The sequence below is a fragment of the Nothoprocta perdicaria genome, unplaced genomic scaffold, assembly GCF_003342845.1.
Source record: "Nothoprocta perdicaria isolate Ctin4 unplaced genomic scaffold, notPer1 scaffold_166, whole genome shotgun sequence".
NCBI lineage: Eukaryota > Metazoa > Chordata > Aves > Tinamiformes > Tinamidae > Nothoprocta > Nothoprocta perdicaria.
The window spans coordinates 1274153-1301668 of NW_020454827.1; the positions used below are offsets into that span (position 1 = coordinate 1274153).

A 27516-nucleotide genomic window follows, 5' to 3' on the forward strand; every position below is an offset into this window, starting at 1 on the left:
TGCAGGGGGGTTGGACTAGAAGATCTCTAGAGGTCCCTCCCAACCTCAAGGGTTCTGTGATTCCAGGAAGCTCATATTGATGCAAATACTGAAAAAGTCAGGATGACATGATCTGCTGCCACTGCTGGGATATCTCTGCTTAAACAGGCTCCCTCCATAAGGTTTCCTCCTTACTGGCTTGTAAGATGCCAGACACAGACAACTGGGGTAATTACTGTGTACAGTACTTGCACTAGTGCTTAACCTTCCCTGACAGAATAATCCCATTGCCTTTCCATAGAGTGCAGCAGCTCAGCTTTGAAGCCCCCACTGGCCTCTCTAGGTTTTGCCTCCATCTGGTTCTGAACTTTGATGCAAGCTCAAGCACACAAGGTGAAAACGCTTGCAGTTGTGGAAGAGGCACATCCAAAAACATACTAGCAACAGAAACACTTTCATTGGAATAGTTCTGTTTTAAAACTCAAAGCAAACATTTCTTTTTTAATAATAAAACCTAAACAGTCTCCTGTCACATCTGAAGGAACTTCATGCAAGGATTTTTCCATGCTGTAGTATTTCTCATCTTATTCTCACCATTTTATAATCACAGTGTCTAGCTTTATCTGCAGACACTGTAGATCTTAATGTGCTATCACGGGGTTGCTGAATGTTTTGTCTTGTGTGTCCTGCTTTCCTCACATGGGTATGGGTATGTGCCACCGTGAAATGGAAAAGGTCTGATCTGCCATTCCACCTCAATTACATCAGAATAGGTTTAAAGGCCTCCAGCCCTCAAGTGACAAGGAATCTATTGCTTGCCTGCTTTTCTAGGTGTCGGATGGTTGGGGTTAGCAATTTTCAGGGTATGCTTTGGAGACACTTTCTGCAGCAACTGAGCCTGTATGCAAGTGATTTCTTTTGCAATCTCTCTGAATTTAATTTAATTTAATTTATTTTAACTTTTAACACTGTCTGCATAGAGAGACTTCTAGTTCATATGTCTGCAAAAGACCCTKTTTAAACAAGCACAACCAACCCTTCTTTGGGGTTACTTTCTGCCATGGTGGTGTTCCAYGGCATCCTTGGTTCAAACTTCTGCACTCATCTCTCTTCCACTGCCCACCTTTGCGTGAGGAGGGAGGCGGACCCACAACTACAGTGAATGCCGCAGCTTACAGCTTGTTTTCAAGACAAGGTCTCTCTTCCGTCTGCCTGCCCATGAAGACACCTGGATGGGGCAGAAGAGTCCAGTGCACTGATGATGCTGGCTCYGCACCTGGGCTCAGAACCAGCCCCAAGAAGTGAAATGAAAAGGGACATGAACTACAGAGTTTTCTCATGTTTCAGCTTATGAGGGGTTTTCCTCTTCTCAGTTCACATGCACCAGGCTAACTGTTTAATAAAGAAAAGCAGGTGCTGTTGCCTTCAGTCTGGCCATGAATTGGTGCTCTGAGCAGCATTGCTGTGATAAGGGCCTGCCTGCACGGGGCAGTGCTCACGGCTCAGGGCAGTGCTGGGAATCCGTGAGTCCGGGCTGCAGGGTCAGATCCTGCGGGAAGTGCTCAGACCTGCACCCTTTTCAGTGCTTCCATATTAGAGCACCTCATTCTTTACAACCCTTCATCCCTCCCCCCAAATTCCCCTCTATCTGTGGTTATTAAGGGTTATTATTCCCATTTCATAGAGGTGAAGTAAATCGCCACAGGCCATGGGGTGAGTCAGTGACCCAGCACGGATTAGAGTGCAGAAGAGGTGTGCCCTGCTCCTAAGCCTACATTTCACCCTCAGGACTTTGCTGCATCCCTCTAAGGGATCAAGCAATTGCTTCAGCAGTCTGTGCTAGAACACGCTAATCCAGCAATTAACACTGGCGAGTCAATGACATGTAACATCTCTACATCAGCAGGTTTACAGCTGCTGCCGGGACTGCTTTTGAAACACTGCCATCTTCCCAGCCACCCTCACCCTTCTGCCTATCTTATATTAATCTATCTATCCATACCTCTTTCCCTGTTATCTATTTTCCCAATCCTCCTCACCCCCCTTGCCATTTCTACTCCACTCCATTCCCAAGGCTGGTCCTTCGGGTCTTCTCAGGACCTCCAATTAAAGGTCCTTGGCTTGGCCTGAGTGAAAATTTGGGACAGGTTGAACCTCTGCTCCCTGGCAGCATATGAGTCTGGTAGCAGATATTTTCTTCACTGTTGTCATGTCAGACAATCCTTTCCCAGTGATTTGTACCCAGGTCATGTTCTACCTTATGTTTATCCACAAGCATCTTCTGCTGAGAGCTTAGAAGGCTGGCACAGGGTTCCCTTCCTTTACTACATTATTGTTTTGCTCTACAAACCATGTCATCAGCAATATATTGAAATAAGAATCATCCAGGTGGGTTGATTTTTATCATTTCTCTGTTGTGGTGCAGGGAATGTTTGGAAATGGCAGTGCAAGGACTTTGGCTTGACAGTTTTGTCTTCCCATGTGTTCTCCATGAGCTTGGTGGACCCTCTACCTACTGGCCCAAATCAGCACTGAGAGGTCTTTGAAGGGTGCCATGTACAGCCAAGCATCAGCTCATGATTTAAAAGCCTCTCCTAACTCTTTGCCCAAATGTTTCCCGAAATAGCTTTTCATTGTTGTCATTGTTCCTTATGTTACCTCCTTGGGGCACACTAGGCAATTCCGGTCCCTCCCTCTAATTATGTCAGTCAAGGCTGATATTTATAAGACACCCTYATAACCCACCTAAAACTTAGATGTATTGCTTCTTCACGTCTTCTCCATAGAAGAAGCCTTCAGCCTCTTAATCATTAGCCCTGAAGGCCAAGTTGGATACAAGCATTGTTCTCCTAACAGCCATGCTTCTCTGCCAAGCCCATCTCCTCTCTCTTTTGGAACTGTAACACCTGAAGTATTAAACTAGCAATTTGTCTTAACATACCAGTCTGTAAGGTCACTGCTACTGGCCTTGCAGAAAGAAAAGCAAATCACTTCTCCTAGCAGCAGGAATGATACTCAGCATTTGATTCATGGCTCCTTCTAATACTGTCCATGCACTAAGAAAAATCCTGAGTCAGCTGGTTTTTAGACCAACATATGAAGAAAGTTCTGAAAGTGTATTTGGTCCCAAATATATTTACCTTCACATCAAAGCCCCTATCCCTAAAGGTATTTGCTGAAAAAAAAACCTTTAAATTCAATTTACTCCTGTGATTTTGATAAAATTGYYTTTTTTTTTTTCATGGCGAAACTGTTCTATCAACAAAACTAAATGCTGGGAGTAGCTCTGTGTTATTTTTATCCTCATATCCAACCCTGCAGTCAGCACGGGAAGCTCTTCACAGGAGGCCACATGGAGATTGCAACAAGACAATAGACCAGAGTGTAAGAAAGTGTCAGTGACTTAAATAAGGCTGAGGGAGACCTGGTCTCTCCTGTACTCTGCAGATTCCATCAGATACAGAAGAAGGTGGTAAGGCACTTGGCTAAAAGCAACCCATACAGTAAATTACAATCAGCTGCTGCCAAATTTTYGTTGGCCTTGTGACATGTGCCATAGTACCTGGCAAAACACAAGCATCATTGGGGTGTGCTGTGAGCTCTGAGTCATAATTTCGTGCTGCCCTGAGGATCTTTGTGCCCTTCTTACATAAATCCACTGTTTGTTTACTTTCATTGCTTTGGAGATAATACTGCAACTCACCATAACGTTGACCCACAGTGCTGTTTCAGCAAGGTGAGTTCAGTGGCTTACTACACAGCATGTTTTACTAAGTAGTTCAGATCTAGTTCAGTGGGTTAAGCGATTGTGTGATAACAGGCATGTTTCCTGGCTCATACTGACATTAAAGTAAGGTTCTACTTGCGTTCTTCGGAGGTTCCCCACAGGAACACTACCCTTGGAAATCCTCCTAGCATTCAAGAGTCTTCAAAGGCAGAGAGATAAATGTGGTGACTTGGCCCCTCGTGGAAATGTGCAATTTATTCTTGTGTTGACTATAGATGGTTATGGGCCTGGGGAACTGCAGGAAGCTCTGTGCAACACATATTGAGAAAGCTCCACTTGGCAGCTCATGGTCAACTTACCTTAGCAGGTTCACGAAGGAAATGTATAAAATTTAAGCAAGGAGAAATCCTTACCATGTTCCACAGAGTGACATAGGCTCAGGTTTATGCCAGCAAATAAAACAATAGGCAGGACAATACCAGTCGTATGCCCTTCCCCTTCAGATTCCTATTGCATGGCTCACCAATATTCTCTATCACCTACTCCATATTATCTGCTCAGTATTCTTCCTCCTAATCGCTGAGACTCCTATAGAAATCTTGCCTAAATGCCTCTTCTGTCATTTTTTTTCCAATACGGCCCTCCCGTGAAGCTACAAACACCACCTTTAGCATGAACATCGTCACAGAAGATGGCAGTGCCCTCCAACACTGTGTATGGGTCTCCTGAGGAACTCTGTAGATGTCTACAAATGCTTTAGGACAGACCCACTTGTACTTGCATCTATAGGACTCCTGCTCAGGGAAGCATGACTGTTTTGGAGACAACAAAAATTAGCAAATCTTTTAGTCCACTATGGTTACCTTTTGTAAATAAAGGATGGTTCCTTTAAGGACAGCATAAAATTTCTTCCAACCTCTTCTTCCTCTGGGAGCTACAAAAAGAAGAATATCTAATTATATATGTCTGCTTCTGCCAGAGCTGCTTGACCTTCACCTTTCTGGCAAGACCAACCCTCTTCACAACCCACCACAGACATGCCAGACCTCATACACCTCCAAGTTGCCACTTACATGTAGCCTTTCTGTGCCAGTTAGAGAGACCTAGACTGGGAGATGCAACCTCACAGCATGAACACAAACAGACCAAAACTAGAGGTGACAAGGCATAGGGGGAGCAATGGAACCACCTGCTTGAAGTGTCTGCTTCTCCAAACCCAGGTTCTTTGGACTTAGTGCTTGAGGAGCAGTGGCATAACTGGATTTTTCTAGTTCAGATGGGTGACGCAGACATACCCTGGCTAAGGCAGCTTTTGTTTCAGCAGGGATGGAGCCTTACCACAAGCTGTCTTAGTGGATTCAGGGAAAGAGAGCTTGCTAGAAGCTGGGGAGCTCTAGGAGGTGAGGAGAGCCATCTACATCATGACAAGTCAGCTGGTCCTTAAGGAGTGGATAATTAAGAAAGTGCTGGAAGCAAGGGAGCTCTTTGGTGGTAATCTTCATTTCTCAAGACTTTTTAATTGGCTATCTTTTAAGCGAATGGGCCATCCATATCTGATAGCAACAGTGGCTATCCAAGGAGACAGTGGGTATCCAAGTGATTAGTAATATACTAATCACTATTCCCTAGCAAACCATTTCCAAATATATTTCATGTTAMCTTTCCTGTAATCCCACATGCTGACTGCAAAACTATGTGGTGTCCTGTTGCCCCCTGCCCTGCAGAGAATGTGTAAGTAAGGCTGAAGGCCCTAAGACCAGTCTGCCCTAAGATCAAGGCTGGGGTGGACGACTTGCTCAGCTGCTCAGTGTGTGGAATTCAGGGTTTTGCCCATGACAGAAGCATGTCTATGTTAGCAGCAAATGGAACAGCAAAGACTTTCAGCTTCCTTGGCAGTGAGAAGGGAAGACTGAGGTCTCCTGAAAACATTCAAGTCTACCAATGCTGCAAGACACTCTCCTTTCCCTCTGAACTGGGGCTCATATGCTGGGGGCTCTCTCTTGTATCCTCTGGGATGGAGTAAGGAAATGACACTCGAGAGGAACAGCTGCACAAAGGTTAGGGGTGGACTCTGGTACTGCCTATGACACGTCTCCACCTGTCCCATTAACACATACTTCTCTTCCCGTCCATGTCTGCATGGGTTTTGCGCGTGAGGACACCGTGCTTGTAGGTGACTGCATTCAGCGCCTGGGGGATGTCCAGGAAGGGGTTGCTGCTGTCAACAATCCTTGTCACTTTCTTTGCACTGGCTCCAAATTTGTCGTCTACGAGCTCCGAGAGTGATTTCCTCAACTCGTCCTCATCACTTGGAAACAAAGTCAGAGAAGAGATTGAGTGGAGGACACATGGGACAGGTCATGGTGGGCACACCTGCTCTCGATTTTGAGACAGTTGTTTATTACAAGACTGGTCAGAGAAAGAAAAGGCAAAGAGACCTAAGGACTGTAACATACAAGGCATAGCAATGATGGTGATCTGGAAACAGCTTGGAGCATGGATGGCAAACAACTGACCCAACAGTTCCACTCTGACATTACTCAAGAGAGGTAAGGGATAGGCACCTGTCTGAACACCAGTAATCTGCAGACATAGCACTGTTAGGACTAGGAGCATTTCACAGGGAGAGTCTTCAGCTACGTGCCTCATCAACAGGCGTTAGTAGGAAACCTTTTGGTAGATACAAGGTATCAAAGAGGTGTCACCTCTCCTGGGACAGCTTCTRTGGCCTACTAGATAATGAAGGAGATTTAGGTATTTTCTACACATCTCTGAGGCACCAAATTTGCAGATATGAGAGAGATGGGTCACTTGATTCTGGAAAACCTGGAGGAGGTTATCCATCTGACTCCCTTTTCTGTCTTCAGAATGAGACAACAGAGAGCAAAGATTGCCAGTCACTTCCAGAAACGACTTCTTACAGCTGATCCGGTCCTGGACTCACAGGCACAGCAGTTCAGAGAAACGTTCGGAGGTTCCTCACAGCCTGACTCTTCCTTTTTGAAGTAAAAACTAATTTGGTACATAGAAATTAGAACTTGCATGGGAAGTATTTTCCCTAATATTTTCTAGGGCATTGAGAAATGAAAGTGAACAAGGAATTTCTGCACCACCTGTTGAAAGCTGCTGTCTAGATGTCACAGCTGGGCACCTGAGGTTGCAGACTAGTTTGAAGCCACACCTCAGCTAAACAGTGAGCTGCATAATAATCACTTGCTGAGATGTAAAATACCACAGTACCCCATCTGCAGGTAGGATACTGGCCAGAATAAGAGGAACATCTAGGAATGGAAGACTGGTATAGGAACTCTCAGCCTCCCATAGGAGTCCTGTGGCTTGGGCAGAATATAGAGGTTATGCTTGGCTGGTGAGTTAGTGGGGGATTACTTTGCTGGTTTGTACCAGAGAGGTGCGTGGTGCTGGGATTGCAGTCCTGTGTCTGCATTTCTAGATGGGCATTGGGGACGGGATGTTTTCCTTGAAGGCCAAGCAGTGCAGGAGCCACTGAGAGAGCAGAGAGACAAGCAAGCAAAACAGGGTCTTGCCTGACCCATGCAAGGTTATGACCCTGTGTCATGTCTCTGAAGACAGMCTGGGTACCCCATGCCAGGGATCATCTGTCTTGCTGCAGAGTTTCACACATTCCAACTGGCCTGCATGAAATACAGCAAGACACCCTGCAGCAAGCCAGGTCCCAGATGGATATCTGGGATGAACAAGGTGGTGAGCAGCGATGAGAGGGCAGGGTGCAAGGGGCGGGTGAAGGTGCTAATGGGTGGCATCAGTGTGTCCCTGCTGTGCCCCGTGACTCCCGCCGGACGGAGGGGAGCGTGTTGCCCACCAGAGCCGTGTGCTTGCAGAAGTTGTATAACCACTGCCTGCATCCACTGAGCAGCTGCACTTCTGCTGAACTCCTGTTATATAAATTGCCCCACCAGGCACCTTTCGCAGAGCTAGAGGGCTCCCCCTCGTGACTGACAGACCGCAGCGTGCAAGGCTGATGCACTGAAGGCCACATGCGGCTGCGCACAGAGGCTGCCACGGCCTCCTGGGTTGGACCCCTTCAGGGCTGCATTTCCATTACRAAACTGTTATTGGTGCCTCTCTTTCTTAAACATTTAATGCAGGATCATTTTTTAAAGTGGAATCAATGTCACTCAAAAATCACTCCATTTCCAATGTTATTAACTGTGTCACTGTAGCCCTGGGCCCTTCCTGAAGGAACCATTAGCCCACGTTAGCAAACATTTCTGTCATTGGGATGTGCCTGGTGCAGGAGAGTCTCCGTGTCCCTGGAAAGGCTGACTCTGTCTGCCAGCAGGTAGCATTAAACCATTTCCAGACACATTCCTGCCCAGGACAAGGTATACAGCAATCAGTGGAGCCAACAGCCCAAGAGGTCCTGGCAATACAGGCCTGACTTAGAAGAGAAGAGGTGTTCATGCTGTAACCCGAAGGCCCCAGATCTGTTAAAGGCTTCCCTAAAGCACAGGTATGCAGGCAGGAAGAGCTGCAGGCAAGGCACAGCACCTTCTTGTCAATGGATCCTGACACACACTGGAGATGGACTTTTTTTAATATAGAAAGAGAAGAAAAGCTGAGAAAGATGCAGTGCAAGTGTCTGTAGGATTGTCCTGGAGGTAATCGTGCTAGCTGTTCTCTGAACTGTCAYCATGCTGTTTCAGGGTAGCTGGAGATGAGATGCCTGTACATAGCRGAAGGTAAAAGGATTTTTCTTGTCTAAGATCTTTATCATTGACCTGAAAGAGGGGACAGAGACCTCATCAGACTTGTGGGCACTATCAAACTGGGAAGTACAGTTGACATCTAGGAGGGCAGGGCCACCATTTAGAGGGATTTGGGCAGGTTGGAGGTATGAGCTCACAGGAACCTCATTAAAYGCAGCAAGGACAAAACGCAAAGTACTGCGGTAGGAAAGAGTACTGCACAGATGGAGAGGCAGGGACTGCCAGAGCAGCAGCTCTGTGGAAAATGCCCTGGGATTCCCCGTGGGCAAGAAGTTGAACATGATCTAAGTGACGAGTCCAGGCAGCAAAGAAGGCCAAGAGCACCTTGGACTATATGAACAAGAGCACAGCTTGGAGACTGAAGGAAATGACAACTATTCTGCGCTCACTAGATACTGCAACCAGCTTAGGACCACCCAGAACAGGAAAACAAGATTGCCAGGGGAAGGGAACACCTGCCCTTTGAGGAGAAGCTGAGAGAGCTGAGCTTGGTCAGCCTACAGTAGAGATGGCTACAGGGGACCTCATCACAGCCTTCCAATATCTGTGAGAAGTTACTGAGAAACCAGAACTGGGCTCTTCATGTGCATGTGGTGGTACATGACAGGAGACTGGCAGACAAATGGGTGAATGGGTGAGCTAAAGCAAAATAAGTTTTGACTGGATATATATATAAAAAGAAATGTCTCTAAGGATAATTAAGAACCAAAGAGGCTACCAAATCTCTGTCCTGGGAGCCTTTCAAGACCCAATGAACAAAGTCCTAAGCACTTGCCTCTGAATTCAGTCTCCTGCACTTTGAGTCTCCTGCACTGGAGATGTCCGGAGGCCCCTTCCAGCCTCAGTGATTCCGTGATTTTATTTCCAGAAAGAATGGATAGGACTGTGGCTTCAAGTGGAAGAGAGGGGAGGTCTCAACGACTGAAGCGATCCCAGACCCTGAGCTCCTAATGCAAAGACTATGCTCTAAAATGATTTGGAGAGGGACTGGCACTTCTTGGATGATAAAACGGCCCTTCTTCTTAGAAAATAAAAAGGATATTCCTTTCCTTTACATTATGCCTGTGGTTCTAGGGTCCACACACTGCCATCCTCTCCTGGCTGCTATTGTGTTGGAGTTGTAAATAAAACCAGCTTGCCTACAGGAGAATCTTCAATGCTGAAGGGCATGAAAGGGAATGTTCTGGATGCTTCCGGATCTAAAAATATAAGTGAAGACCTGTCAACTACTTTGAAATACACACTATATTTCAAATGCTTAAAATGTATACTTACATGGCCCACTCCAGCTTCTCATTCTTGATGGAGTTATACAGTGTCTGAAATAAGAAGATGACATTAGCYGGGTCTCTTGCTGAAGACATTCCTGGATTTTGGAGATCATCTGCCCAATACACTGTCTGTTTCCTTGYTGAATTGTCCTGGAGTACTAATTTCCAGTGAGCTGGATAGCTGCTATCCTACTTATCCCCCTTTTTTTGGTCTATGCTAGGGATTGAATTGAGCATGTCAGAAGCAGCTCATGGCAGTCAGCCTTGCTCGGCAGCCTCATCATGATTGTGTCTAACTCTGGGTGCTGGGCCTGAGTAAATTCTTGCCTACAAATAGATGATACAAGAGTTTGGAGAACGCTATGACACCTTCATTGTCTTGACTGCAGGAAAGGGGCAGTGGAAGTCTAAACGCTGCCCTTAGAAGCAAGAACAGAATGAATGGCTTTGGCAGACAGCTTTCTTTGCTTTCGGATTCCTCCAGTGCAAAATTCACATTACCTCCCTTGGACACTGGGGAACGGCTGGGCAAGCAGAATGTGCAAGTGGTCTTGATTATGTCTGGGGCTGGGGAAGGATGAAGCTGGTTGGAGTGGGTTGTGTCAAGGAGTTGTGACACTCCTGATATGGCACTAGGCCTTTCAACCACTTTCCTTACAGGGGAATCTTGACCAGGCAGCTGGAACTGTGGGCAGGTATGGACAATGCTGTTGGTGTTAAACCACGTGGGTTTGGGGCATCTAAGCAACCTTCCATGGCACTGAAATAGTTGTTCTGGAGTCTTCCATCTAATTATGTACAAATGTACATGCAGCCTGCATGTGTCCAGACTGGCAGCTGTGTAAGATGTGTTTCCTTCAAGAGGAGATGAGCAGAAGCCTGGCTGGAGGAGCCAGGGGCCCAAAAGCATGGGCTCGACAGCTTGTACTGCATGTATGTTTGGGAGAGCTGTATCAGTGCCATGTGGCCATATTTATTTTGAGTGAATTAGTCTGCATGTCGTCTAGTGGGTCGCTGAATTACCATGATGACAGGAGACCTCCTGATATGTTCTGAGAATAGATATGCAACTAATCTGGATAAAAGATAGACAGGAAACAGGCATCCAGTGATTCACTTTGATGTGCAAATTASTACAAGCTATCAGTATGGGTTAAAAATCTTCCAAAGGAAGAACTGTGCACTGGAAAATGCTGATTCAAGGGCATTTACTGTCCCAGCAGGTTTGGGTGATAGTACAGTAATAATAACAGCATGCAATTGTCTATTTATATCATATTACCTTCAGCAAATCCTTTGCGAAGTCCTTCCCATCATTCAGTCCATCCAAGTTTGCTATGAATTGTTGACAAGACATCTTTTTGCCAATATTCTGTAAGGTAAAGAAGYAGCTCATTAAACTTCTGGAGACTCCCAACTTTAATCAGAATATTTTTAAAGAACAAATCTGTATTTTACAGTGAGACTTGGATTTGACCCAAAGCCTAGAGCTAAAATCAGGTCTTCTATTTTGGTTTTCTATTGGCTCTTTGCTCTATTAGTTCATGACATTATCCAACATTTCAAATGACCTCTTTCAAAATCCTGTAGCTATAACACCTGCAAATAATCCGTCYGACTCTTGATCCAGACTTTCCAAGTAATCTCACCGCTGGTTGCCATGCTGGTCTTGACACAGAAATAGCAACCCTGGGCTGTGTCTCCAAACCAGCAGTGTGTGAAATTTTCTGCGCGTGCAGAGTCAGCTTCTTAAGGCAGCAGGCTCTGGGCAAGGACTTGTCCTTAATGGAAATTACTTTTCCTTTCCATTAGGGGTAGGAATGATCCAGCTACTGGTAATGTGTGAACTTGGTTACTGTGGAGGGTGAGGGCAATGCATGGACACCATGGGAATTGCATGATTTGGAAGATTCCAGTCAGCTCATCTGAAACCTCTGATATCCATCCTTGCCACCTGTCCATGCTACATCTCTTCCTTCTCACACCCTCTTAACTGTCACCATAGCTGAGAGTGTCAATTTCTCAGGCTGTGCAGCTCAAGGCAGCCCTTTTTCTTGTCTACCCCTGAAATCCTACCTCACCAGAGGACTTGAGCAGAGACTGGAGTCATTGAGGACCACAGGGGCCAGAAAAGGGAGTATGATAGCACAGAGGAAACAGAGGTGTCCCCAGTGCCTTATGATATTGCAGCTCTTATTGTGGAGTGAAGCCTCCAAGGACAGAGCTCTTGGTGATATTGCATGGTCAGTGGAGCTAGTGAGAGGAGAACAGGAGACATGACCTACCATTGGCAGCCCTAAGGATCCCAACAGCATCTTGACACTGGGCAAGCTTGCTCTGTGGTATCAGCAAGGTGCTGTCCTTGTCCAGGGTCCTCCTGGAGGACTCTGCGAGAACAGGCAAGAACAGCTGAGCCAGGATGGCATTCAGGGCCCCAGTGGGAGGAGATGAAGATGCACCATATCATACAAGCGGTACTGTGCAGAGCAAGGTATATCTTCCATGCAGGAAAATAACCTCTTGAGAGTGATAGATATCAGAAACCTCKGCCCTCAAACATGCACAAAAGACGACCTCAAGTGAAGCACCTGCACACTGAAGGCCTGGTATTAACTCAGAGCGTGCACCCCACACCTGTCATCTCTGTGTGGAAACATCTCGGCTACGCAGGAAGCTGGCATTGTCTTTGAGCAGCTCTATCCGAGATTCCTAATTTTGCCTCCTGTTGGTGCCAGCTTCAGATGAGCTGACGCTCTGGAGAGATCAAGGGAAAGAGGACTAAAGCACTGCAACAAACCTGCCGCAGCCGACACAACGCAGCACAGCGTGAAACTCGACCATCTCGGCTTTCACAAAGCTGGTGCCCGTAACCAGACACGGCAGCAGCAGGACCATGCCAGGCAGTGCTCAGGGAACGAAGAGCTTCAGAGGACCTGCATTTCTTCAGARAAAACTGCATATGGGCTTCACAGCAGACTGGGTTTCTTTGGAGAAGGGAATTTGTGCACTCACGGGCTCTTGGATTCAGTTAAAAGGCCAGCACTGCAATGGGTGTGTGGGTAGAGAAAGACAAGATATTGGAATGGGCTATAAAATAGGCAATAGCAAATCTCACTGAGAAAGTTTTGCTGCACAAAACCTTGAGGYAACACATTCCTTTGTGCAGAAAGGATCTGGCAACTTCTACGTCTGCCTTCAGCAAGGAAACAGCGCACAGCACAGGTCCTTCTGTCTACAGAGTTCTTGTTGCAGTGGGGTTGGTCCGGCAATGAAGACAGAATAAGAACCTCTGAGGAAGTGAATCAATATGGTGGGGGGGAAACGGCACAAGTTACGAGGCTTGCAGGCCCCTCTTCAGGTTTCCTGGGTATGACATCCAGGCCACAAGTCAATCCCTGTGCCTGGATGGCTTCTTCTACAAATCATCTTGTTGGACTAGGTTGTTAAAGTACTTCTGAGTCAGGAGCAGGATTCAGGTTGGATGTCAGTGGGATTGAGTACAGAGTGCCAGGGCATCTCATAAGCAAAACAACTTCAAGTCAACTATATCTTAACAGTCCTGTTTGTTGGTTTGAGGCATGGAATGGGACCAGTGCTCAGATCTAAAGCCCAGGCAGTGTTTCCAAACCAACACCAGAAGTGAATGTGGCACCAGACATCCTTAAAATCATCTAGGTAAAGAAATCAAAGGAAGATATCCTGGGACCTGGACTTTGCTGCCTCACCTGATAGACACTTGCAGAGAAACAGTTCTGCAACCACACATACCGCATYATGAACAGCTCCCGTGCTAAGGACTGCCTGACGCTTCCCATAGACTGTCATGGTATTTAGTGAATGTGGAGAATCCCAGGAACACTCCTAGAAAGGACCACCATAAAGGCAAAGTGGGGTACTTTCTTCTGCAATGGGAATCAAGCTCAACAAGATCACATGTGGACATCATCTTCAAGTCTGGACATGGTTCTGCTTGAGAAGGGCAACTGCACCCTTGAAGATCAGTGTTGTGATGCCTGTGTCTCTGGCTGAAGTGGCATCTCTGGGCATAAACAGTTGTTGAAGAGGTTAAGAGAGACATTTCCTTGAGGATCTGGCCAGGAACAGAGATGGGATATCTTTGCTTTACTGTGATGCATCAGTCATTTGTCAATGATAAAGAAGCCAGCTAGTCTGTTTCACAGTCATGTGCAGCTGCAATTCCAGGAATGTCCTCCTGGCAGAAAAGAACTTCAGCCCAGTCTTTATCTGCTCCAGGCAGCAAACCACGAGAAATCACTCCAAAGCAATCAGCTATCACTATGACGTGTTTGGAAGATGAGTGTGAGTGAGCAATGGATCAGGTACATGAGAATGGACAGGCAGTGCAATGAACAGGTAGAAACAGTATGGGAACAGATGGACAGAGATGGATAGCTGCAGATAGTCTACAGAAATGGATGGATGAGATAGGGTGCGCTGGAGTGGTTAAAATGTGTAAGAACAAAATTGAGGAATATTCAAGGCAAAATAGGTAGATTTGTAGATTCTTATGGGAATTCAGAGATTGAGGGATGGTTATAGGGTAAATAGAGAGGGCTGATTCTGCTGTCCCATGGCTTCACCTCAGTGCAAATGCATTGCTTATAATAGAGATCTTTCCTCCTCTGAACTTCAACCATCTGCTGCTGAGCAGACTGATCCAAGATAATCACATAACATATCCAGGATGATTCTACCCTCCTTCAGAAGACAGCAGACTACAGTGTGGCAGCCATTGGCAGTAGCCAAATCCCAACAACAGGAGCCAAGGCAGGTGGGCATGGATAATGGAGAACTGTGTGCTTGGCAGGAATAGCAAAGAGCTGGGTGCTTGCTGGGAGAAATGGGTGTCATATGAAAGCCCAAGCAACAGAAGCAGGCAGCTAGGCGCCAGAGGCAGTGCAGGGGGGCTGCCCATGATGCTCAGCCCTGCCCTCACTCTGTAATGTCTTTAAACACTCAAGTTTCTGACTTGTGGCCCCCAGGTCCCACAAACATCTCAGCTGCAAAGTGATGAGCAGAACACAACTCCTGTAAGCAGCCCACATAAGCCTTCTCTCCCTAGTGCACCCTGCTTTTATTCAGGATTTCTTGACCTCTCTCAAACATTCATCTTCTGGGGTGTGAGGAAGCTCCATTTATTTATGTTTCAGAACAAAGCTAACTACCTGCAGGGAATAATCCTGCAGACCTTGGGTACCAATGACACCTAGGCCATGAAAAGCTGCCATGGGTATCTACCCRTGGATGTCACTCTCTGGGTGGCTCCAGTAGCTGCTCTGACCTCCAAGCAACTCAGCTCTCTAAGTGCTGCTACCAGCAGTAGAGTGCTAATATCAGCTTCTCAAACACCAGGACCTCAAATCTCAAGCTTGACTTACAGAGCAACTCACAGGGTTTGTAAGACCATGGACATTTTGGATTGGAGGTTGTTAGGGATCACGTTTCCAAGATTTGTTTAGTGGCAGAGAGATGATGGTTTGCTTTTTGTACTGAATGCTGCAGCTTGCCACATCAGAATACAATTTCAGGGGCTGAACTTCAGTAAAGCACTCAGTACTGTGAGCACAAAACGCAGCCATGAGAGTTAGTGATGCTAAGGTCTTGTGACTGTCTTTCCATGGCCAGCAGTATTGAACAAAGAGAGACAAAGCTGTGCATTGAAAAGGAGACACCCCAAAACTTTGTTTTGAAGGGACAACATACGGAGCACACAAGTGCTTTGTCAGAAGATCTGCTGGAGTTAAAATAGCACCAGCAGAGCACACTGCAGTTGCCCACAATCTCAATTTTGTTTCAAGGCTTGCAATGTTTGGTGATGATTATTTGCTTTTAAAGGGCCACCTCCAGGAGCCATGTGAATCAACCAAATTGGAAGGTCTCACTTTAGACAGTATGTTTTCTGAACAGCTGGAAACAGGGTTTGAATGGACCTGTGGTGAAAATCAACAGTGGTAAGGCAAACTTCCAGTGTGGCCATGTGAAAGTCTCATGCTTTGAAGTCAGACTCACTATTTTTAATCCCTGACTCAGTATATCTGATGGCCACTGCTGCAATGCTGAACTGACCTGGCTGTAGAGACACCACTGCAGAGAACTGTTCCTTTGTAGAGACATATTAACCACCCCTTCCTAACCAATGGGATTTCTTACTCCATGGCAATGCACAGTAAGACACTGAAACATACACACAATGTCAAAAAAAAGAAATAACAAGTGATAAGCAATATCATGACAGCATCTTCAACACAACAAGGAGAGGTGAGAGAGATCAAGTCACACAGTTCCACGTACACTGCTGCTTTCGGAGGTCTCTTTGTAAGGAGAATTTCATGTGAATCRTATCAGCCGCTAAGAATGGGTTGCTAGGTAGTGAAGGACACTGCACAATGATCTCCGAATCCAGACAAACAAAATGCCTTTTTTTTAAACACAGAAAAAAATAAGTGAAATGCCAGTGCTTTAAAGCAAAACACTAGAATGACTGCACTTACCACCTGGTAAAGGGTTAAAGAGCAGAAAGAGAGGTTCCAGAAGCAGAAGGAAGGAAAAAAAAAAAAAAAAAAAAAAAAAGGAGGAGGAGAAGAAGGAGAAGAAGAAATTAATGTTATGCATGCAGAGAAATAAAGAGAAGACTTTTCAAAAAGAAAAGCTCAGGCATTTCTATATGCAGTCCAAAGCAAGCTATACTTTTCATTACCTAGAAAGCATGAGATCATCTCTTACCAAGCCAGTTAGCCAACTCCTCAACCGAAAAAATGAAATGACAAGCAGTGGACTTTTTATTTTTCTTTTGGCCCTTTCAGTAACTTCTTCCTTCCCAGGCATTCTTTGGATTTTTTAATGGGAGCAAAGGGCATGGTTTGTGTTCTGCTGCAATGCTGTTTTTGCTGTTGCAGAAAATGGTTCGATGAAAATATTTCCTTGGTTCTAACCATTTCAGCTGAAGGATGAATGCTATGAGAAACCTTCTCAGGAGCCTGCTGCACTGCTCTCCAGTTGCAGTCACAGATGCTTACATTAGACATTTCACTAGCAGCCACGTGGGAATGGATGCAGTGGCCAGTGCAGGCCACAACGCAGATGTTCAGGAAAGGAGACCCACATCCTAGATTCACTTCAGCGTAAGGACCCAGAACTTCCTAGCTGACAGTGCACCAAACAGGCTAACTTGGGCTAGTCCCTCCTGAACGGAGAGAGAACAACAAGTAGGCAGCTTGGATCTGGCATTAAGAGCTAAGATCACCTTGCACTGACATTGTCTCCTTCCCCTCCGTACCCTGAGCCCTGCTGCATCAGCACTCTTTTGGGTGAAGCACTCTTTTTTTCTGCTGTCCCTGGAGCTGTACCCCCTACGCATTGCGGAAGGCATTCCCCTATCCCCATTTTTGTCCAAGCAAAAGCAGTATCAAGCACTGTTGTGAGCTATATCCTTTTCAAGCATTCACTTTGCCCCCGTGGTCTCTCTCGCTGACAATGGTGTCTCAGCACGTGGCTGGCACAAGCTTTCACTGAAGGGGTTATTTTGTGACACTGACTCCCAACTAGACTAGTCTCTAGACCCTATCTCCTCCTCACAGTCTATTCATTAGGTTCCCAGTGTTTAAAACCTGGCCTAACAAACAAACAACAACAACAACAAAACAGAGCTTGCTGCACACCTCAGAGATGAGTCTGTCTCTGCAGAGGAAGAAGCTAGCTGTGCTGGGGTGACTAGCTGCTGCCAAGACCAGTTACTCCTTCCATGGATTCCTGTGTTCAAAACTTGCCACTGGGCCAGAAGGCAAGTACCTGTGTTGTAATGATGGGGTCTCTCAGGACTGTCAAATGGAACTGGTGAAGCTGGTGGCCATTTTTGCCCTCTCAGGTGAAGCGCATTGATACATGTCCTCTTCCTACCCCCATAAACAAGAAGCTGCTCTTGAAGATGGTTACAAACTAGTATGCAGAAGAGCTATGCTGTGGCCTACAGCTTCTTCATTAGCAGACAACTAAAAAAAAATCAGGAAAAGTCTCTGCAAATACACAATAAATTGCTGCCAGATGGAGGCAGAAGAGGATTTTGATACACAGCTTGGAAAACACAGGATTGTGGAGCAGAAAAAGGAGAGTAAAACTTACATGGGTTTCATATGTGCAAGCTGTTATAATAAGCCTTCCCCTGCTCCATCTGCACACAGACCTTGGGGCAGCTCCCAGAAGGGTTATGAAAGGAGAAGGGGCTTCAGTGATCTGCGACTCAGGAAGTTCCTACACTGCTGGAAAGGCCTTGGGGCCATGCCCTACAGCTCTGTGATAAGGCTGGGCACAGAGAAGGGAGGTCTGGATCACAAGTGCCAGCAGCTTTGAACAGCAGTAAGCAGGCTGCTGAGTTCATGGCTACTCTGTTGCTGGTATCTCCAGGGTGCATCACTTTCCAATGTTGTTCCCCCCACTGCCACCCAGTCCCATCTTCTCTCTGCAGCATTTTTTTCTTACTTCTATCCTCTCTCCTCAGTATATCCCAGGAACACTCCACTGTCAGGAACAAGTCCAATGTGTGCAACCTGAAAGGGCCTCTAAGGTGTGATAGAAGATCTCCTAGCAGCCTCTGCTATTGTTCAAGCTCACCTTCCGGCAGTGAGCTCTTCTCACCCTTCTTCTTCTCCAGAAGCATCTCTGTGTGATGCTCTCCAGTGGCTAAGCATAACGACTTGGTTAAGATTTGCTGCTGCAACTTGCTTCATGTTCTGGAAATTAAATATGAAACTGCTGACTGCACTGCTGAGGTCTTGGGGATGAGAGGAGCCTCAAGTGTCTACACCATAAGAAAGAGCAGCCCCGGGCAGGGCTGGAGCACACAGCAGGCCCTGGGAACAAGGACACGTTGCCCGTGCCTGTAAAGTGTAAGTGATGTTAGCAGGAGACCTGCCCTTGGTTTGAGTGTGGCGTGACACTTAGAGAAGGTCGGTCTCTAGGACCAGGCCTAGCACCAACAGCTCCTGCTGAGACGTATGGTTACAATATCCTCTTCCAGCCTATCTTGTTTTTCCAGTAATACCTCCTGCACAAGGTAGGTGTACCTCCCTACACTGGGAAGGAAAGCAGGAAGGACACATCTGTAAGTACTACTTACATGGCCATGAAGATCTGTGTTTAGCAGCATCAGGGCACAGGTGAGTGTGTGAATCCCATCTGAAACACATAATACAGTCAGTTGTCAGTTATTTCTTCCCTTCCCATTTGAGTTCAGTATTTGCTCTGCCTGGGCAGTCCAACTGATGCAAAAAGGAAGGCCAACTGCTGTGCCTGTACTCACATACCTTAAAAACACATCTGTTTCTTCCAGCTATGCAAGCTAGTTTAACAAAAAATATATTCTTTCCCCCCAAACTTTACCTTTTTCAGGAAAGATCACAACAGAATTGGCTGTAGAGCAATTAAGAAGAAGCTTTTATCAAAGGCTTTCTGAAGATCAGACTCTCTGCAGATTCTTCTCCACTTTCCATTTTGTGCTAATGCAAAAGCTGCAGAGACTTCTAGCAAAACAGCTACTTATGGCTTTTTTTCAGGGTGGCCTGTCAGCTCTTGAATATATCCTCAAAATTTTTTACTACAAATGAAGGCAGCATTTTTTGGCTCCCCAACTATGAAATGTGCCCTCTAATCTAATAAAGTTCATGTAAATTCCTTCCTTCAACAAAACACAGATCCCAGCTCTGCACCAGGTAGCCTGGTGGCTTGTTGCTATTTTAGAATCAGGCTGTATCCTGAAGCTTCAAGGTCCAGAGACCTGCCTCCACGTACCATCACACGGCAGTGAGATGCCAATGCACTCCTGAGTACATCAACTAGTCCCCTCTAGGGACACAAAAGAGTTAACTGGACCAGCACCAAGGAGAAAGACAAGGATGAAGACCCTGGCCTTGCTCTTGGTTCCACACAGATGGGTTGCTCCATGGAACAAGCTCCACATGGGCTGATACTTCCAGCTTATTACCCTAGCCCAGGCTGTGTTGTGAAATGACACCTTAGTATCAGGCTGAGAGTTATGGAATCACAGAATTGTTGAGGTGGGAAGGGACCTCTGGTGACATCTTCTCCTTTCCTCCCATGGAAGATGCTCTAGCCCCTTAATTATCTTAGTGATTTTGGGGAGGAATAACCCCAGACACCAGTACAGGCTGTGGACTGACCTTNAAAACACTAGAATGACTGCACTTACCACCTGGTAAAGGATAAAAGAGCAGAAAGAGAAGTTACAGAAGCATCTCGTATGAAGGAAAAAAAAAAAAAAAAAAAAAAAAGGAGGAGAAGAAGGAGAAGAAGAAATTAATGTTATGCATGCAGAGAAATAAAGAGAAGACTTTTCAAAAAGAAAAGCTCAGGCATTTCTATATGCAGTCCAAAGCAAGCTATACTTTTCATTACCTAGAAAGCATGAGATCATCTCTTACCAAGCCAGTTAGCCAACTCCTCAACCGAAAAAATGAAATGACAAGCAGTGGACTTTTTATTTTTCTTTTGGCCCTTTCAGTAACTTCTTCCTTCCCAGGCATTCTTTGGATTTTTTAATGGGAGCAAAGGGCATGGTTTGTGTTCTGCTGCAATGCTGTTTTTGCTGTTGCAGAAAATGGTTCGATGAAAATATTTCCTTGGTTCTAACCATTTCAGCTGAAGGATGAATGCTATGAGAAACCTTCTCAGGAGCCTGCTGCACTGCTCTCCAGTTGCAGTCACAGATGCTTACATTAGACATTTCACTAGCAGCCACGTGGGAATGGATGCAGTGGCCAGTGCAGGCCACAACGCAGATGTTCAGGAAAGGAGACCCACATCCTAGATTCACTTCAGCGTAAGGACCCAGAACTTCCTAGCTGACAGTGCACCAAACAGGCTAACTTGGGCTAGTCCCTCCTGAACGGAGAGAGAACAACAAGTAGGCAGCTTGGATCTGGCATTAAGAGCTAAGATCACCTTGCACTGACATTGTCTCCTTCCCCTCCGTACCCTGAGCCCTGCTGCATCAGCACTCTTTTGGGTGAAGCACTCTTTTTTTCTGCTGTCCCTGGAGCTGTACCCCCTACGCATTGCGGAAGGCATTCCCCTATCCCCATTTTTGTCCAAGCAAAAGCAGTATCAAGCACTGTTGTGAGCTATATCCTTTTCAAGCATTCACTTTGCCCCCGTGGTCTCTCTCGCTGACAATGGTGTCTCAGCACGTGGCTGGCACAAGCTTTCACTGAAGGGGTTATTTTGTGACACTGACTCCCAACTAGACTAGTCTCTAGACCCTATCTCCTCCTCACAGTCTATTCATTAGGTTCCCAGTGTTTAAAACCTGGCCTAACAAACAAACAACAACAACAACAAAACAGAGCTTGCTGCACACCTCAGAGATGAGTCTGTCTCTGCAGAGGAAGAAGCTAGCTGTGCTGGGGTGACTAGCTGCTGCCAAGACCAGTTACTCCTTCCATGGATTCCTGTGTTCAAAACTTGCCACTGGGCCAGAAGGCAAGTACCTGTGTTGTAATGATGGGGTCTCTCAGGACTGTCAAATGGAACTGGTGAAGCTGGTGGCCATTTTTGCCCTCTCAGGTGAAGCGCATTGATACATGTCCTCTTCCTACCCCCATAAACAAGAAGCTGCTCTTGAAGATGGTTACAAACTAGTATGCAGAAGAGCTATGCTGTGGCCTACAGCTTCTTCATTAGCAGACAACTAAAAAAAAATCAGGAAAAGTCTCTGCAAATACACAATAAATTGCTGCCAGATGGAGGCAGAAGAGGATTTTGATACACAGCTTGGAAAACACAGGATTGTGGAGCAGAAAAAGGAGAGTAAAACTTACATGGGTTTCATATGTGCAAGCTGTTATAATAAGCCTTCCCCTGCTCCATCTGCACACAGACCTTGGGGCAGCTCCCAGAAGGGTTATGAAAGGAGAAGGGGCTTCAGTGATCTGCGACTCAGGAAGTTCCTACACTGCTGGAAAGGCCTTGGGGCCATGCCCTACAGCTCTGTGATAAGGCTGGGCACAGAGAAGGGAGGTCTGGATCACAAGTGCCAGCAGCTTTGAACAGCAGTAAGCAGGCTGCTGAGTTCATGGCTACTCTGTTGCTGGTATCTCCAGGGTGCATCACTTTCCAATGTTGTTCCCCCCACTGCCACCCAGTCCCATCTTCTCTCTGCAGCATTTTTTTCTTACTTCTATCCTCTCTCCTCAGTATATCCCAGGAACACTCCACTGTCAGGAACAAGTCCAATGTGTGCAACCTGAAAGGGCCTCTAAGGTGTGATAGAAGATCTCCTAGCAGCCTCTGCTATTGTTCAAGCTCACCTTCCGGCAGTGAGCTCTTCTCACCCTTCTTCTTCTCYAGAAGCATCTCTGTGTGATGCTCTCCAGTGGCTAAGCATAACGACTTGGTTAAGATTTGCTGCTGCAACTTGCTTCATGTTCTGGAAATTAAATATGAAACTGCTGACTGCACTGCTGAGGTCTTGGGGATGAGAGGAGCCTCAAGTGTCTACACCATAAGAAAGAGCAGCCCCGGGCAGGGCTGGAGCACACAGCAGGCCCTGGGAACAAGGACACGTTGCCCGTGCCTGTAAAGTGTAAGTGATGTTAGCAGGAGACCTGCCCTTGGTTTGAGTGTGGCGTGACACTTAGAGAAGGTCGGTCTCTAGGACCAGGCCTAGCACCAACAGCTCCTGCTGAGACGTATGGTTACAATATCCTCTTCCAGCCTATCTTGTTTTTCCAGTAATACCTCCTGCACAAGGTAGGTGTACCTCCCTACACTGGGAAGGAAAGCAGGAAGGACACATCTGTAAGTACTACTTACATGGCCATGAAGATCTGTGTTTAGCAGCATCAGGGCACAGGTGAGTGTGTGAATCCCATCTGAAACACATAATACAGTCAGTTGTCAGTTATTTCTTCCCTTCCCATTTGAGTTCAGTATTTGCTCTGCCTGGGCAGTCCAACTGATGCAAAAAGGAAGGCCAACTGCTGTGCCTGTACTCACATACCTTAAAAACACATCTGTTTCTTCCAGCTATGCAAGCTAGTTTAACAAAAAATATATTCTTTCCCCCCAAACTTTACCTTTTTCAGGAAAGATCACAACAGAATTGGCTGTAGAGCAATTAAGAAGAAGCTTTTATCAAAGGCTTTCTGAAGATCAGACTCTCTGCAGATTCTTCTCCACTTTCCATTTTGTGCTAATGCAAAAGCTGCAGAGACTTCTAGCAAAACAGCTACTTATGGCTTTTTTTCAGGGTGGCCTGTCAGCTCTTGAATATATCCTCAAAATTTTTTACTACAAATGAAGGCAGCATTTTTTGGCTCCCCAACTATGAAATGTGCCCTCTAATCTAATAAAGTTCATGTAAATTCCTTCCTTCAACAAAACACAGATCCCAGCTCTGCACCAGGTAGCCTGGTGGCTTGTTGCTATTTTAGAATCAGGCTGTATCCTGAAGCTTCAAGGTCCAGAGACCTGCCTCCACGTACCATCACACGGCAGTGAGATGCCAATGCACTCCTGAGTACATCAACTAGTCCCCTCTAGGGACACAAAAGAGTTAACTGGACCAGCACCAAGGAGAAAGACAAGGATGAAGACCCTGGCCTTGCTCTTGGTTCCACACAGATGGGTTGCTCCATGGAACAAGCTCCACATGGGCTGATACTTCCAGCTTATTACCCTAGCCCAGGCTGTGTTGTGAAATGACACCTTAGTATCAGGCTGAGAGTTATGGAATCACAGAATTGTTGAGGTGGGAAGGGACCTCTGGTGACATCTTCTCCTTTCCTCCCATGGAAGATGCTCTAGCCCCTTAATTATCTTAGTGATTTTGGGGAGGAATAACCCCAGACACCAGTACAGGCTGTGGACTGACCTTSTGGAGAGCAGCTCTATAGAGAGGGGCCTGGGTGTCGTGGTGGATGACAAGATGACCATGAGGCAGCAGTGCCCTCATGGCCAAGAAGGCCAATGGGATCCCGGGGTGCATTAAGAAGAGCGTCTCCAGCAGGTCGAGGGAAGTGATTATCCCCCTCTACTCAGCCCTGGTGAGGCCACATCTGGAGACTGTGTCCAGTTCTGGGCTCCCCAGGACAAGAGGGATGTGGAGCTGCTGGAGAGAGTCCAGCGCAGGGCTACGAGGATGATCAGGGGCCTGGAACATCTGCCGTGTGAGCAAAGGCAGAGGGAGCTGGGCCTGTTCAGCCTGGAGAAGAGAAGGCTGAGGGGGGACCTGATCAGTGTGTATAAATACCTCAAGGGAGGCAGTGAGGAGGATGGGACTATGAGCATTGCATGATCAACTTGGTGTCCACCAGGAGTCCCAGGTCCTTCTCTGCAGGACTGCTCTCCAGCAGGTCAGCACCCAGCCTCTATTATTGTATGGGATTGTTATTCCTTATGTTCAGGATTCTGTACTTCTTTTTGCTGAACTTCATGAGGTTTCAGTCTGCCCATCTCTGCAGACTGTTGAGGTTCCCCTGAGTGGTAGCACAGCTCTGTGGTGTATCARCCACTTCTCCCTGCTTTGTATCTTCAGCCAACTTGCTGAAGATGCCCTCTGGCCCTACATCCAGGACACAGATGAACAAGATTGGACCCAGTATTGACCTCTGAGGGATGCCATACAGTTGGAACCCAAAGCTAATACAATGAACATGTTCTTCATTTCCAGCTTTGTAATCTTTGTCAGCATGGCCTTCAAATACACATAAGTTCAAGGGTGTGGGATGGAGTCTGAGGTTTGACCCCTGCATGTGCCAGTTCAACCACTGCTGAAGTTACTGTGTGCACACACCCCATCCTATGGGTATAACACATCTGAGGAACAGAGAAAGAGAAAGGATGCCAAGGTCCTTCTGGGATAGGGGGATGGGCGACAGATGCCATGGAATTGAGGCTCACTCAGGAGAGGTGTTGAGGAACAGGGTCAGGATTGGACACTTGGCATATTTTGGTTAGGGACTTCCATTTAGTCTAAACTCTTACTAAAATCAGTGTCAGGCAGTCTGAAAAGAGGTCTTGAAAACTCAGCTTGTGACTTAATTTCTACAGGTAGTGGATCAGTCTCAGAGGAAGGCACTCTTCTGGACTGAGAAGRGGGAAACATCATATATATGTAAAGCAAACAGGAAATAAAAACTAAAGCTACAGTCTGTTGGGATGCCTCTGCTCAAAGCAAAGAGGCTATTCTGTTTTGGGAAGAGCTTGTGTCCCATTCATTTCACAGAGGGATTGGAAAATCCTTGTGACACTATGCACTGCTGCTCTTTGGGAAGCCTGCAAAACAGAGTCAAACAGGACACTGAGATAAACAGGCTGCAGCTGAGGAACCTGTCTCCAGCATAGCTCACGCACGTCATRTCTGAGGGACAAAATTCCAGGGGGGAGTGTCTCCCTATCACTGACCCTGATGGCACTCATATGGCTCCCTCATGAGTCCCTAGTGCCACCCAGGGCTGGGCTGATCAGCAGGGTGTGATCCCAGACAAAGGCAAAAACTGGAGCCTTTGTGTCCAGCGGGTGATATTCAGGCCTGCCTATGGATAACTTGCCCTGTGCTCAGCCTCTAAGACTTGCTAGGTGTGTGTCCTGAGCACTGTGAGCGTGCAATGGTACCTCACTAAAGCCAGGGACAGAAAACAGTACCTTCAGAAGTRCTCTCCTCTGGGTTGCACTGGCAATACCGCCGGGAGAAATGAATCAGCACCCGTTCCCTCTCCTGTGTCTCTCCCATCAGTGGGAATGCTTTCAAGAATGTCCTGCAAATAGAAAACAACACTTAAAGATGTCAGGGGACCAACCTGCCAGGCAGTGTCCAGGTWGAGGAAAGAGATGGAAAGGGCCTATTTTCCATGTGGGGGTCCTCAGAGCAGCTGGGAAGGCCCTTGTCCTCACTGCAGCTTGTGAGACCCTGGGCCCTGCAGGCTGCAAAGCAAGAGTGTCTATGGGACCAGCTCTGAGGTGTGTAGGGGATCATGCTGCCAGGTGAGATCAATAAAGCTGCCTCACCTCCAACTTGTTGGCACCAGGATGGGTTATCCATCAGCAAGGCAGAAGTTACTCCTGTTTGCTCTGATATTGGACAAGAYGGGATTCTTGGGAAAGCTGCTCTCCACCATGGGGAAGCAGGCAGCGGGCCCGGCTGTCAAAGCCAACTTTTGTGGCAGCACACTGTGTCAAACGTGACATCAAAACAAAGATTCATCCACGGCGTGAAGCTCCCCCCACCCATCCGTGTTCTCATGACACCGACAGCCTCCATGGAGCCGGGGATGCGCAGAGGAGAAACCCGGCCGCGTTGCTCGGCTCTGTTCAGCCCAGGCCATACACAGGAACGCCAGGGACCAGCTCACCTGAGTGCTTTGTCAAGGGTCAGGCCAGTGAAGTCAAAGAAGCTGAGATACTCCTCTGCTACCAACTTGCTAAATTCGTTACTGTAATTAAAGAGGGAGTAGTCAGCTCTTTCATCAAAGAAGACACTGCCTATAAGAGCAGACTCCTGTCTCCTGGCCAGCCCAAATTCCCAACAGGAATGCACAGACATGATCCCAGACCCAAGGGGAATTTATCCCAACCTGAAATGCTGCTGGGAGGCTTCCAAAGGGTCTTAATGTTCCCCTGCCACTGTTTGACTGCCATCCTTGGACACCTGAGACTGGGAGATGTCTGGTCTCAGTGCACCCCTCTGCCCCTGCACTGCTGACTGGGCAGGGCCTCATCCTCCCAAGGCAGCCGTGCCACACAGCTTGAGAAGAGGTCAAAAGGAGGCCCTTTGCTCCTCAGGCACCTTCTCTTTTACCTGGTCCTCTCCTTCCCACTGCTGGACATGTTCCCTCCTACTACTGTAAGATTCCTGCTCTCCAGCTCCACACTAGCTCCCATCCTACCCTCTCACTAGGACACGTTCTCAGGTCCGGAGCCTGTTCTCAGGTCCACTCTCATACATCATKGCTCACATCTTGATGTGGGGAGGAAGACAACTAGATGGATGCCACTGGGGAGGAGTTGGGGGTGCAGGAGAGCTCAGCTCAGCCTCTGGCCCGTGTTGATTTCTAAGCGTTTCTCAAGAAAATGTCCTCTTGATACAGTTTTGAAGTAGGCCTTGTCTGTCTGTCTTTCAAGCTGGAATGGGTGTTGTCAAGTCCATCTGCACAGCTCACATAGCAAAACTGCACCCAGTTACATCAGTGACTGCCAGAAAAGTCKAGTAAGTCTCAAAAGATGGTTCCAATGATTCCTCCACAGTGTCATCTCCCTCACTGGAGCACTACACACGTTATTTCTGAGTCTGTTGGGACTTCCCTGCTTTGCTCCACAGAGGTGTTTGGGGCAGATCATACCCAGTATCACTCAAGTTTGGCCTCTTCCATCCAATGCTGCTGCAGGGCCACAAAAATGGGCTGGAGCAACAACCTTTGCATGTGTGTGGAAGGGGATAGAGCAAACAGAAGTAAAACCAGAAGGCCAGAAGAGAAACAACAAACAATAAATCCTTATCCCTCCTCTGTGTGAGGGAGAGCACTTCTTCAGAGAAAGGGCCCAGGACAAGTGTTCTGCAAAGTTACTGATACGTCTGTATCTGGTGTCTGTAGAAAAGCATGAGATCACAGCCATGTGCTGCAAGGCTAGCTCATAGCTTCTAGAAGTGCATCTTCCAGACACCTGCTGAGCAGATCTTCAAGCCTGGCTTCTGCATCAGGCCAGGTGTCCGCATCTGGAATTCATCCCTGCCGGCAGGGGCTGCAGGTGCATGGGGCAAAAA

At 46.9% G+C, this 27516-nt stretch overlaps 1 protein-coding gene across 1 annotated transcript in view; it reads right to left on the reverse strand.

The window, feature by feature from the left end:
* PSD2 (pleckstrin and Sec7 domain containing 2) overlaps positions 1-27516 on the reverse strand; it is a 55119-nt gene that overhangs the window by 10102 nt on the left and 17501 nt on the right. The window contains exons 4-10 of the mRNA XM_026035751.1: positions 26108-26188; positions 25401-25513; positions 22569-22627; positions 11008-11097; positions 9730-9773; positions 5824-6014; positions 4570-4640 (exon numbers count right to left, since the gene is read on the reverse strand). Of these exons, the coding sequence (XP_025891536.1) occupies positions 4570-4640; positions 5824-6014; positions 9730-9773; positions 11008-11097; positions 22569-22627; positions 25401-25513; positions 26108-26188 (649 nt within the window). The remainder of the gene's footprint in view (positions 1-4569; positions 4641-5823; positions 6015-9729; positions 9774-11007; positions 11098-22568; positions 22628-25400; positions 25514-26107; positions 26189-27516) is intronic.